The sequence below is a fragment of the Hypanus sabinus genome, chromosome 2 (assembly GCF_030144855.1).
Source record: "Hypanus sabinus isolate sHypSab1 chromosome 2, sHypSab1.hap1, whole genome shotgun sequence".
NCBI lineage: Eukaryota > Metazoa > Chordata > Chondrichthyes > Myliobatiformes > Dasyatidae > Hypanus > Hypanus sabinus.
Genome location: NC_082707.1, coordinates 109,192,437 through 109,206,500, shown reverse-complemented (window position 1 = coordinate 109,206,500; position 14,064 = coordinate 109,192,437). Strand labels below are relative to the sequence as shown.

At 41.4% G+C, this 14,064-nt stretch overlaps 1 protein-coding gene across 1 annotated transcript in view; it reads right to left on the bottom strand.

Annotated features, from left to right (window-relative positions):
* Positions 1–14,064, bottom strand: part of LOC132403820 (stAR-related lipid transfer protein 9-like) — a 265,508-nt gene that overhangs the window by 28,410 nt on the left and 223,034 nt on the right. Inside the window, exons 15-16 of the mRNA XM_059987537.1 lie at positions 5,207–5,258; positions 765–902 (exon numbers count right to left, since the gene is read on the bottom strand). Of these exons, the coding sequence (XP_059843520.1) occupies positions 765–902; positions 5,207–5,258 (190 nt within the window). The remainder of the gene's footprint in view (positions 1–764; positions 903–5,206; positions 5,259–14,064) is intronic.

The window sequence follows — 14,064 nt, the reverse complement described above, 5'->3', positions numbered from 1 at the left end:
TGTGGGATTAGTAAAATGGATGCTGAGATTTCTCTTCATGTTTACATATGCACAGGAGGATCTTGAATGAAGTAGCATAGTTTTAGATTAAAGGTAGCCTATTTGAAATTGAGATACAGAGCAATTTCTTCTTTCAGTGAGTCATGACTGTGAAATTCTTCATCCCAGAGAGCAGTTAAAGTGCTGTAATTGAATATAGCCAAGGTGGAGACTCACAGACGTTAAAAGTACAAGGGAGTCAAGGGGCATAAGAAGGCAGGGAAAAGTGGAGTAAGGCAAATACTGGCTTAGCTATAATCTTATCCAATAATAGGGCAGGGCCATCTCACCACCCACTTTTACTTAATTTTATAGAGTAATGGGCACAAACTAGTGAGGGTGTGACTGAACAGTCCGGACAGCCAAGGAAGTGAAATACAGAAGAAATATTGGTAAGAAAACATTTAGAGTAGAATTGAAAGGCAGATATAATGGACAGAAATCAAAAGGAGATCAAGTTCATCAGACAGAGCAACCTTTAAGGAAGATTATACTAAAAAGAACCCTCATCTTGTTTCCTAACATCAGTGCTTGTACTGGAACTTTGTTGCATTTTTCTGCAAGACCTCAAGCCCAGTGTAGGTGTGGGATCAAGTCAGCGGCAAAATTATTTGCCCTAGGTAAAAACGATCTGAATTCTTTACCAAGAGCAATCCATGATCAGAATAACATATTCTGCACATAATTAATTAGATACATTAGTGGTACAATAACAACTCCATTACCTTGTGACAAATGACATGCATGGGCAACATCCAGCTCATTGACGATGCACTGTGATCCTCCAATTGGTTCAAGTGTCACTACACCATTATCATTGCGAATGATACAGTGTTCCTTCTCCACCCATGGACCCTGCAGAACTGAGATAATGATAACAATTGTTGGTGCAAAAGGTCTGCTCTCAGTTGTTCTTCACCTCTCACAAGTTTATTGTGAGGTACAGACTAACACAAGACCTGAGCAGCTGTGGATATAAAATCCTGTCATCACAGCAAGGATACTCTCCATAAATATACTGAACAGAACAGACACAAACACATCTGACAGCTCAAAGAGGCTGTAGATTATCTTTATTAGCAGGAAAAGTTTAGCTCCACAATTCTTAATTTCATGGCCTGGTACATCCTTACTTGACCATAATACAAGCAGGGAAGCAACCCCGGTTCAGTGAAGATTTTAGAAGGATATATTGGGAGCAAATGTAGATACAGCTACAAATAATGAGGTGCCAACCTGGTGAAGCTGTTACTGTTTCATTGCCAAACAGCTAAAACAGCATGTAATACATAAAATTATATCTGAACCAATGGATCAGACAGAAGCTTTACAGTCTTACCAAATACTGTTGCGAATAATGAATCATTAAACAGCCAATACCAGCATTATTGATTCTTGAAAGATTGTTACTAATGCCTCCACAATCTCTTCATCCATCTCTTTCAGAACTCTATAGAGCATAGTCCATCTGGTCCAGGTCACTTATCTATCTTCAGACCGTATAGTTTCTCAAGCAAACTTCTCCCTAGTATAACAGTCTTCACCCCCTTCAGAAGAGCCATAAGGTTTGGCTAACTTTAAAAATGTTGAGAAGTTAAACGGAAGCAAAAGTAGACGGTGATATACCTATCTCGAGAAATACTTATTATAATGTGGATTTTATATTACTTAGTTGTTATTCTGTATTCACTCACTTACTCCTTTTTCCCCACCAAAATTAGTATATATATACAAACCCCATTCCAGAAAAGTTGGGATATTTTTCAAAATGCAATAAAAACAAAAATCTGTGATATGTTAATTCATGTGAACCTTTATTTAACTGACAAAAGTACAAAGAAAAGATTTTCAATTGTTTTACTGACCAACTTAATTGTATTTTGTAAATATACACAAATTTAGAATTTGATGGCTGCAACACACTCAACAAAAGTTTGGACAGAGGCATGTTTACCATTGTGTTACATCATCTTTCCTTTTAATAACACTTTTTAATCATTTTGGAACTGACGATACTAATTGTAGTAGATTTGCAATTGGAAATTTTGTCCATTCTTGCTTGATATATGACTTCAGCTGCTCAACAGACCGTGTCTCCGTTGTCTGATTCTCCTCTTCATGATGCGCCATACATTTTCAATAGGAGACAGATCTGGACGGCAGCAGGCCATTCAAGCACATGCACTCTGTGTCTACAAAGCCACGCTGTTGTAGCCCGTGCAGAATGTGGTCTGGCATTACCCTGCTGAAATAAGCATGGACATCCCGGGAAGAGACGTTGCCTTGATGGCAACATACGTCTCTCTAAAATCCTAATATACGCCTCAGAGTCAATGGTACCTTCATATACATGCAACTTACCCATGCTGTTGGCACTGATGCAGCCCCATACCATCACAGATGCTGGCTTTTGCACCCTTCGCTGATAACAATCAGGATGGTCGTTTTCATCTTTGGCATGGAGAACTTGACCCCCGTTTTTTCTGAAAACTAGCTGAAATGTGGACTCACCTGACCACAGCACATGGTTCCACAGTCTTTCGGTCCATTTGAGATGAGCTCGGGCCCAGAGAACTCGCCGGCATTTCTGCATAGAGTTGATGTATGGCTTCCTCCTTGTGTAATACAGTTTCAAGTTGCATTTCTGGATGCAGCGACGGACTGTTAAGTGACAATGGTTTTCCGAAGTACTCCTGAGCCCAGGTGGCTATAATTGTCACAGTAGCATGACGGTTTCTTAGGCAGTGCCACCTGAGGGCTCGAAGATCACGTGCATTCAACAGTGGTTTCCGACCTTGCCCTTTATGCACTGAGATGTCTCTGAATTCTCTGAATCTTTTCACAATATTATGTACTGTAGATGTTGAAAGACCTAAATTCTCTGCAATCTTGCGTTGGGAAATGTTCCTTTTGAACTGATTAACAATTCTCTCACGAATTTTGGCACAAAGGGGTGAGCCACGACCCATCCTTGCTTGCAAAGACTGAGCCTTTGATGGACGCTACTTTTATACCCAGTCATGATACCTCACCTGCTACCAATTAGCCTGCTTAATGTGGAGTGTTCCAAACTGGTGTTACTTGAATATTCTGCGCACTTTTCAATCTTAATTTAACTCTGTCCCAACTTTTGTTGAGTGTGTTGCAGCCATCAAATTCTAAATTTGTGTATATTTACAAAATACAATTAAGTTGGTCAGTAAAGCTATTGAAAATCTTTTCTTTGTACTTTTGTCAGTTAAATAAAGGTTCACGTGAATTAACATATAACAGATTTTTGTTTTTATTGCATTTTGGAAAATATCAGATTCAGATTCAGTTTATTGTCATTTAGAAACCACAAATGCAATGCAGTTAAAAAATGAGACAACGTTCCTCCAGAATGATATCACAAAAGCAAATGACAAAACAGACTACACCAGAAAATCCACATAACGTTTGGCAATCCCCAATCCAGAGTCCAGAGAGGCTGCTGAGTATTAATATCGCTCTACCATCTTAGTGCATTCCCAGAAAGAAGCTCCAAATCCACCAGACAAACAAGACCAAAAACTAAAGCTACAAGACCTGCACAAAATCACATAGTTACAACAGTGCAAGCAATAGCATAATTGATAAAAAAAAACAGACCATGGGCACAGTAAAAATAGTCCAAAGATGTTAAAGGACTATAAGTTCAAAAGGAATCACCACAGTTTCCAGAAGTCCCCAGGGTTCCGACAGACTCGCCATCTCACGCCGGCGGCCGAAGGGAATACCCCCACTATGGACTTTCACGGCTGCACCGGACTCAGCCTCGCAGACGCAGCACACAATGAAAGCTCCGTCGAACCCAGCCTCGCAGACGCAACACACACCAAAAGCGACCTGACTGCAGCGGACTCCAAGTCCGTTGAACCTCCGAGGTGACGACCATCCCCTCTGGCACAGCTTCAAGCACCAACCTCTACCGAGCGTATTAAGACAGCCCCGCCAATGGCCACCGGCAATGCAACCCTGAGGACTGGGGACCTGTTCTTCCCAGCAGAGTCCCAGACCTCACAGTAGCAGCAGCAACGAAGAAGGTCTTCATGGAGATTTCCCGCTGTTCCTCCGTGCTTCCACATCCATTTTCAATCGATTATGATTGCGCACGGCACCCCACTTCACAAATAACAGATAATCAGCTCCAGAGTGGCCGCTGCAAGCTGCGTCGTGCCGCCATCTTGGAAATTCAATTATCCCAACTTTTTTGGAAATGGGGTTTGTAGATATAGACGAGGTGTCAGGGTTAAGTTTTTTTTTTAAACAGAGTGTGGTGAATGCGTGAAATGGGCTGCTGGCGATGGTGGTAGAGGTGGATACAGTAGGGTCTTTTAAGAGACTCCTGGATAGGTACACAAGGCTTAGAAAAATAGAGGGCTATGGGTACCCAAGATAATTTCTAAAGTAAGTCCATGTTCAGCACAGGTTTGTGAGCTGAAGGGCCTTTATTGTGCAGTAGGTTTTCTATGTTTCTATGTAATGACAGCAGACCATGGTTACACATGATGCTCTGAAATCCAGCATCGGTGTCAAGGCCCTACCTTTACGATTTTAGTTGGTGCCTAACCAATATGTCATCGAGTGCTGTATATCATTCTGGTTGCCACACTATAGGAAAGACATGAATGCACTAAGCAAGGTTCAGAAGTGATCCACCAGAATATTGCTGGAATGAAGCATTTCATTTATATGTTGAGACTAAATAGGTTGTTTCCTTCCTTGGAGTCAAGGAGTGAGGGGAAACGAGGTTCTCCTATATAAAATTATGAGGTGTGAAGATAAGGACTTTTTTTCTATTACAGAGGTACTGGGGGAGAGGTTGAGGATTAAAGGTAAAATATATAGAGGAGATTTGAGGGAAGAATCTTTTCACTCATCAGTTCATTTTAATCTGGAGCGGGGGGGGGGGGAGTGGAAGCTGATATTCACAGAACATTAAACAATATCCAGACAAGGACTTAAAACGCTAAGGCTTAAGAAGATTATACAAGAGTGCTGGTAAATAGGAACAGTACAGATGGGTATTTGATCTGCATGGACACAGTTGTCTGAAGACCTTGATTTGTGAGGTATGACACATAGCAGATGTAGGTATACAAAATAGTACAATAGCTTGCATTCTAATACTTTCATTTGCACTTACCAATGTCTTGCTCCACTTCAGCATCAATTCTCCCAATCTTTGTTATTCCTTCCTAAAATTATGAAGACATGCAAATAAATTGCTTAAACTGATTAAAGAGAACTATCTGAATTATTCCAAAAATATATGAACAAGTGTTTTATTTCAAGATTAGCTAGTAAGATATATTACATTGGTGTATGTTTACAAAATGTTATAGAAAAAGCTATCCATAAAGTCAGTGATACTTAGTTTGGAAGTTGAAGTCCCAGAAAATAAAGTGTGTGTATGTATGTATGCATATGTGTGTGTGACAGTGACAGAATATCAAGAGTCTAAAAGTGATGTGACAGAATATCAAGAGTCGGACCTCTAATTTTTGTTTATGCAAGCTACTGTACCCAGAAAGTTCATCGTTAAAGGACCTATGGAAAGGTTGGTAGAAACACATTTAATAATTATCAATATTACAGAGCAAAGAAACTGCAGAAGAATACAAATGAGTAACTCAAGTTTTAGTAAAGGTATCATGAATTGAAATGGTATTTTTATATATCCTTTCAGATCATGAATGCTGTAGCAAGGTCAAATAAAAAAATGATGATTTTACAGTTATATTGCTGAAATACGTTCTACTGATTACCTGTGCCAACTTCAGACATTGCAAACCTTGCCACTGGTGCAGAAATCTACAACATGGCAACTGCAAAACGACGCCAAATCATGGAGTGAGTAACAATACAAAATGCCAGTAAATTTAGACAAGGATCCTTCAGGATCCCCCTAATAGAAAAGTAAAACAAAAAAAAAGGAATACAGATGTTGAAATTCTAGAATAAAAACCAAAAACTGCTGAGAATGTTCAGCAAATGAGGCAGGATATATTGGGAAAGAAAGAATTAAAAATTCAAATCAAAGTCAGAAAAGTTAGGTTACAGGAAGAATGAAGGTCCAAAGATGGGGGAAGTGGAGGGAATGTAGTTAAGATGGAGACCAAGGTTTTTCAAAGTACCACAAATGCTTTTGTAACATTCAAAGGCAGGGATACCAATGCTGGTTACTATTAGATAATCTGTTTGGAAACAAGTAAATTGAAAAATTTCTGATGGGAGTGGAGTAACAAATAGTGCTGGAACTGTGAGGTCAGATCATGGTAGTTGCCAGAAGTCTGAGTTAAAAGAGCCGAGTGTAAATATTTAGCAGATCAGATTATGTCTGTTTCGAGACAAAAGAAAGAGCTAACATTACAAGTTACTTCAAAACTGGCCCATTATGACTCAAACAGGAAAGGCTGATTATCTGAAATTATTGAACCTAATATTTATTACAGAATGTTGTAATGTGTATTTATCTAGCAATAAAGTATGGAGGAGGCCTTTCCGGCCCTGTGATCCACACTGCTCCAGCAACCCCCAACAAACCCAATGAACCCTCACCTAATCACGGGACAATTTACAAAGCCCAATTAATCTACCCTGATTTGGACTGTGGGAGGACTCCTTACAGAATGGCACTGGAATTCCAGAATGCCCAGAGGTGTAACAGCATCACACTACCACTAACGTGGCACATGGCGCCCATGTACTAATGTATTAGTAACATGCACTAATGTGCTGCTAGAAGATGAAATGGTGCTCCTTGAGCTTATCCTATGCTTTGTTGGAACAGTGGAGGAGGCCGACGACAGGAATAGGAAGGACAGATTGAAGCTTAGTATTTCTGCTGTGGACTGAATGGAAGAGTCCTGTAATCTGCATTTGATTTCTTCCGTGTAGAGGAGGCTGTTCCAGAGCTCTGAATTTAATGCACAAAATTGGAAGTATAAGGATCTCTATTTTACTTGGAATTACACTTTTATTGAGCAGTACTTTTAGGGGAAAACAGCAATTCTTTCCCCAAAGATGCTGCCTGATTTGCTGAGCATTCCCAAAATTCCATATTTTTTTCAGATCTCCTTTTATAACACCTCAGGAAATCCACCCTTCCAATTAATTTCTTCCATCATCCAGGGGCCCCAATCAGTTCTTCCATGTAAAGCAGAAATGCATTTGCACTGCTTTCGATGTTGTGCTTTGCTTTCAGTTCACAAGTTTGTTCACAGTTCACAAGTTTCCAGTCACCTGTCAATTCAATTCTCCATCTCTTTTCCAGTCCAACCTCTGTTTTGGTTTCCTATACTAATCAAACAAAGCCTAATACATAAGCTAGACAATCAGCACCTCACCTTTTGCATGGGCTTCTTGCAATCTCTGGAGTTTAATATTGAACATAAAAAATTAAAAAAACAGATACCGTTTGATCTGCTGAGTATTTCCAGCATTCTATTTCAGATTTCTAGCAACTGTCAAATTCTACTTCTCACTTTTCCAGCATGTTGCTTCTTTCCATTGCCAGCAATCACCTTCTTTTATTTACACTCCTTTGAACACATCAGTATTGATGGAATTGTATTAATGTCTAATTCTAATACAACACCAAAAAAAAGTTGTGTCACCAGGACAACCTTGGTCTCCATCTTTTCAGATATCCCCTGTGTTCTCTCTATCCCTCCCCCACTCTGCAAATAAAATCATGCTCATTTCCTCACTTCTCTGGTTGTGAAGATTTATAGATCAGAAACATTAACTCAGTTTTCCCTCTACAGATGTGGCATACACCTGAGTGATGCCACTATTTTCTGTTCTATTTCTGTCAAATGGAAATTTCTATCCTCATTTCATATGACTGAAAGGCATTACTTGTACAAATGGGTCACTGAAAATAACCGATGAATATTTAAACACAGCAAACAATTTAAGTTTAGCAGTCACAACATGTGAAAGGATAACTGATCATCAATAGTACCCTTACTTACAATTCAGCTGGTCCAATAGAAAGATAAACAAGCGAAGGAAACAAAAGAAAGAATGATAATTCAAAGAAGAAAATATATGGTGAATAATTATAATTTCCTTATAAATTTATTAACGTATAACACTTGTGTAACATTTGACCTCTTTCCATTACAGCTTTGTTTCTTCACATATTAATAATACTAAAATGATCACTGAGCCTTCAAATTTCATTTCCATGAAAACGTCAGTATGATGCTCACTACACAATGTCTCACACTAACTCATTATTTCCCAAACTAGCTCAATTTCTGTCTCACTAGCTGGAATAATTTCTGTCTCACTTTGTAGACTACATATAAATCAGTATATCCAAGAACACTGTGGGAAGCTAGAGAAGAAATTGCCGGAGATCTGCCAAAGATATATGCAACATCATTAGTGATGGGTGAAGAGCCAGAAGACAGGAGGGCAGAGAAGGCTGCACCTTTATTCAAGAAAAGCTGCAAAGAATAAATTGGTAACTACAGCCTAACATCTAAGGAATACAAGCACTTGGAAAGACCATAAGACCATAGACAAAGGAGCAGAAGTCAGCCATTCGGCCTATCGAGTCTGCTTTGCCATTTTATTGTGATCTGATCCATTCTCCCATTTAGTCCCACTCCCCCGCCTTCTCACCATAACCTTTGATGCCCTGGCTACTCAGATACCTATCAATCTCTGCCTTAAATATACCCAGTGACTTTTCCTCCACTGCCACCCGTGGCCACAAATTCCACAGATTCACCACCCTCTGGCTAAAAAAAATACTTCCCATCTCTGTTCTGAATGGGAGCCCTTCAATCCTTAAGTCATGCCCTCTCGTACTAGACTTCCCCATCATGGGAAACAACTTTGCCACATCCACTCTGTCCATGCCTTTCAACATTCAAAATGTTTCTGTGCGGCCCCCCCTCATTCTTCTAAACTCCAAGGAGTACAGTCCAAGAGCGGACAAATGTTTCTCATCCCCAGATTCATTCTAGAGAATCTTCTCTGAACCCTCTCCAACGTCAGCACATCCTTTCTTAAATAAGGAGCCCAAAACTGCACACAGTACTCCAAGTGAGGTCTTACCAGTGCCTTATAGAACCTCAACATCACATCCCACTCCTATGCTCTATTCCTCTAGAAATGAATGCCAACATTGCATTTGCCTTCTTCACCACCGACTCAACCTGGAGGTTAACCTTAAGGATATCCTGCATGAGGACTCCCAAGTTCCATTGCATCTCAGAACTTTGAATTCTCTCCCCATTTAAATAATTGTCTACCCGTTTATATCTTCTACCAATGTGCATGACTGCACATTTTCCAACATTGTATTTCATTTGCCACTTCTTTGCCCATTCTCCCAATCTATCCAAGTCTCTCTGCAGACATTCTGTTTCCTCAGCACTACCGGCCCCTCCACCTATCTTTGTATCATCAGCAAACTTAGCCACAAAGCCATCTATTCCATAATCCAAATCGTTGATATACAACGTAAAAGGAAATGGCCCCAACACTGACCCCTGTGGAACACCACTGGTAACCGGCAGCCAACCGGAATGGGATCCCTTTATTCCCACTCTCTGATTCCTGCCGATCAGCCAATGCTCTATCCATGTATGGAACTTTCCCGGTAATTCCATGGGCTCTTATCTTGTTTAGCAGCCTCACGTGCGGCACCTTGTCAAAGGCCTCCTGAAAATCCAAATAGACAACATCCACTGCATCTCCCTTGTCTAGCCTACTTGTAATTTCCTCAAAAAATTGCACTAGGTTTGTCAGGCAGGATTTTCCTTTAAGGAAGCCATGCTGAGTTCTGCCTATCTTGTCATATGCCTCCAGGTACTCCGTAACCTCATCCTTGACAATCGACTCCAACAACTTGAGACAAAAATAGTCAGCACTTTTACGTGTGGGAGATCACATCTAATGAATTTGATTATGTTTTTGTGAAGTAACTAAAATGGATGATGAAGGCAGAGCTATTGATGTCTATATGGATTTCAGGAAGGCCTCTGATAAATTTCCAGGCTGCTATATTAAGTTAGACTGCATGGGATTCAGTGAGAGCTAGCCAATTGGCTTAATGATAAGAAAAGAGGGTGAGGGTGAAAGGTTATTTTTCAAACTGGAGGCCAGTGACTGGCAATACTGCAGAATTTAATAATGGACTATTGTAAAAATATTGCTAGTTTGTATTACGAAGTACATCTCAAAGTAAGGTCTAAACCAATGGGTACAGCAAAGCGACATATGCTGATGATATTCAATCTTCATAGCCCACTGTCCGCTTTACACCTGCATATTTTGAACAGAATTTGAATGTTTTGAATGTATTCTATGCATGTCTTGACTGGACAGGGACTGGAATGTCACCACCCACTGACAGCCTCCAATGCATCTAAAACTACAGTCACCACTGCAAATATAAAATCAATCTTCCAGAGGAGTGAACCCATGGAGTGAGCCCAGATGGTGTATCTAGCTGTGTTCTTAGATTCTGCATGGATCAGCTGGCAGGGGTATGTGTAGACATTTTTAAGAACTCTCTGCTTCAATCTGAGGCTCCCATCTGTTTTAATAAGGCCACTATCATCCCAGTACCTACAAAAATGGCAGTTTTGGCAGATGGACTGTACAATCAAGTCAATCAAGATTTGAATAGCTCAGCAGAAAGCCGTTGATTAGACAATCAAGATTTGAATAGCTCAGACTCAGCAGAAAGCAACTGATTGGGCAATTGAGGTCAGGTGACCAAGCAGTTTGAAAAGCTCAAACAAATAAATAGAGGGGCAGCTCAAGCAGAGTGGCCTGTAGAAAGTGGCTAGTGAGTGAGTAGGCTGGTGAAAGAGTGGAGATTTGAGGCTTTGGCTTGAGATGCTTCGATGAGAAGAGGTGGAGGATGAGCTTGTTCCCAATTAGTCTTTACAATGCCTCTTGAGACAGTGATGTGCCTCTCCTGTGAGATGTGGCAGTCTTGGGGGAACTCCCCTCTCCTGCAGAATCACATCTGCCAGAAGTGCATGCAGCTGGGTGATCTGGAAGACTGTGTGAAGGATCTGGAGCAGCAGCTGGATGACCTTTGACTCATAAGGGAAAATGAGGCAGTCCTAGGTGAGAGCTACAGGGAGGTAGTCACACCTAGGCTGCTGGAAACAGGTCGTTGGGTGACTTGGGTGAGGAGTTGGTGCAGGGGGCAGGGTTTTAGATTTTTGGATCATTGAGATCTCTTCTGGGGAAGGTGGGACCTGTACAGATTGGATGGGTCGCACCTGAACTCGAGGGGAAACGATATCCTTGCAGGTAGGTTTGCTAGCATGGTTTGGGAGGGTTTAAACTAATTTGGAAGGGGGATGGAACCTGGAGTGATAGAGCAGTGAAAGAAGTGCATGGAGTAAAGCCAGATCTAATGTATAGAGAGGCTTTGAGGAAAGAGAAGCAGAATAAAGGGTGTAAAGATAGTAAGGTAGAAGGGCTAAAGTGTATGTACTTCAATGCAAGAAGCATCAGATACAAAAGTGATGAACTGAGAGTTTGGATACATACATGGAATTATGATGTAGTGGCCATTACGGAGACTTGGCTGGCACCAGGGCAGGAATGGATTCTCAATATTCCTGGATTTCAGTGTTTTAAAGGGATGGGGGGGGGGGGAAGTGGAGGAGGGGTGGCATTACTGATCAGGGATACTATTACAGCTACAGAAAGGGTGGGTAATGTAGCAGGATCCTCTTGAGTCAGTATGGGAGGAAGTCAGGAACAGAAAAGGAGCAGTTAATCTACTGGGGATATTCTATAGGCCCCCTGGTAGCAGAGATACTGAGGAGCAGATTTTGGGAGATACTGGGAGGCAGATTTTGGGAGATACTGGGAGGCAGATACTGGGAGGCAGATTTTGGAAAGGTGCAAAAATAACAGGGTTGTTAACATGGGTGACTTTAACTTCCCTAAAATTGATTGGCACCTGATTAGTTCCAAGGGTTTAGATGAGGCAGAGTTTGTTAAATGTGTCCAGGATGAATTCCTGTCACAGTATGTTGACAGGCCAACTAGGGGGAATGCCATACTAGATCTAGTACTGGGTAACGAACCAGGTCAGGTCACAGATCTGTCAATGGGTGAACGTCTGGGGGACAGTGATCACTGCTCCCTGGCCTTTAGCATTATCATGGAAAAGAATAGAATCAGAGGACAGGAAAATTTTTAATTGGGGAAGGGTAAATTGAGGCTAGAATTGCGGGTGTGAATTGGGATGATGTTTTTGCAGGGAAATGTACTATGGACATGTGGTCGATGTTGGGGATAAATCTGTCCCGGTGAGGAAGATAAAGAATGGTAGGGTGAAGGAACCATGGGCGACAAGTGAGGTGGAAAATCTAGTCAGGTGGAAGAAGGCAGCATACATGAGGTTTAGGAAGCAAGGATCAGATGGGTCTATTGAGGAATATAGGGTGTTAGGAAGGATGAACAACTCTGATGGGCAGAAGGGTACAGAGTGGACCCTGCCCCCCCCCTTTGGAGAATCGCAAATTGCTACTATTTTGATGCTGCTACCAAGGAAGTAAGAGACAAAGGAAAGCTGCCAGGGCAGTTGTTATTGATAACAGCTCATGAAAGTTAATGAGAGAGAGAGACACAGCTCAGAGATACACAAGGTGGAATGTCTCCTACTGACAAAAGCCATTGATTTACTGCTATTGTGTTTTGGAGAAGGATTGTTTACTTGGTACTGTTCTATTCATTGAAACCCTTCGGGGGGGGGGCAACCAGAATGGGCTGGTTTGATGGGTTACATCATCCCAACCTGATTGACACCTGAGACCCCGTGAGTGGGGATAAAAGTGAGGTCTGGGGTAACACTCCTCAGATGCACCAGGAGAAACGCTAGTGAGCATCAGAACCCCCATGAGACAGGGTGGGAGACCGGAAACCGAATGAAGGGTCGGTAAATTTTAACTCAGTGTTTTGTAGCGAGACCGGTGGGGGCTTGTGTGTAAGTCCACCCTTGCCTGGGTGACGAGTCCACCATGGAAGAACAGTCTAGCTAAAGGACGGAGGGGTCATACATGGATGGCCACAACAACAACGCATCGACGGATCAAAATTGTAAAGGAAGATAATTGTAAAGATAATAGCTGTTACTGTTCACACGTTTTCTCTCTCTCTCCAACAATTGCAACACATCGACAAACAACCACTGCAGCCTGCATGAACTAAACTGAACTATATATTTCCATCTGACAATTCATTATCCCCAGACAACGACAGAGCTTGTTTCATTAGTGATTATTATTATACCCACACTTTTAAATTTAGTATTGCTAATGTATATTCTCTGTATATTTGCATTGATATTATTTTGTATATTTTTGCTAATAAATATTGTTGAAAATAGTATCACCAGACTCCAACGGACACTTCTATATTTGCTGGTAGGACACCCAGTTACGGGGTTCGTAACAAGAGTAGCAAGAAAGGAGCTTAAGAAGAGACTGAGAAGAGCAAGAAGGGTTCATGAGGAGGCCTTGGTGAGTAGGGTAAAGGAAAACCCCAAGGCATTCTTCAATTATGTGAAGAACAAAAGGATGACAGGAGTGAAGGTAGAACCAATTAGAGATAAAGGTGGGAAGATGTGGCTGGAGGCTGTGGAAGTGAGCGAGGTTCTCAATGAATACTTCTCTTCAGTATTCACCAATGACAGGGAACTTGATGATGGTGAGTGAGGTTGATGTTCTGGAGCATGCTGATATTCAGGGAGTGGAACTGTTGTTGTTATAATACATTAGACGGATAAGTCCCCAGGGCCTGACGGAATATTCCCCAGGCAGCTCCACGAGGCGAGGGAAGAGATTGCTGAACCCCTGGCTAGAATACTTATGTCCTCGTTGTCCACGGGAATGGTACCAGAGGACTGGAGGGAGGCAAATGTTGTCCCCTTGTTCAAGATAGTAGGGATAGTCCAGGTAATTATAGACCAGTGAGCCTTGCGTCTATGGTGGGAAAGCTGTTGGAAAA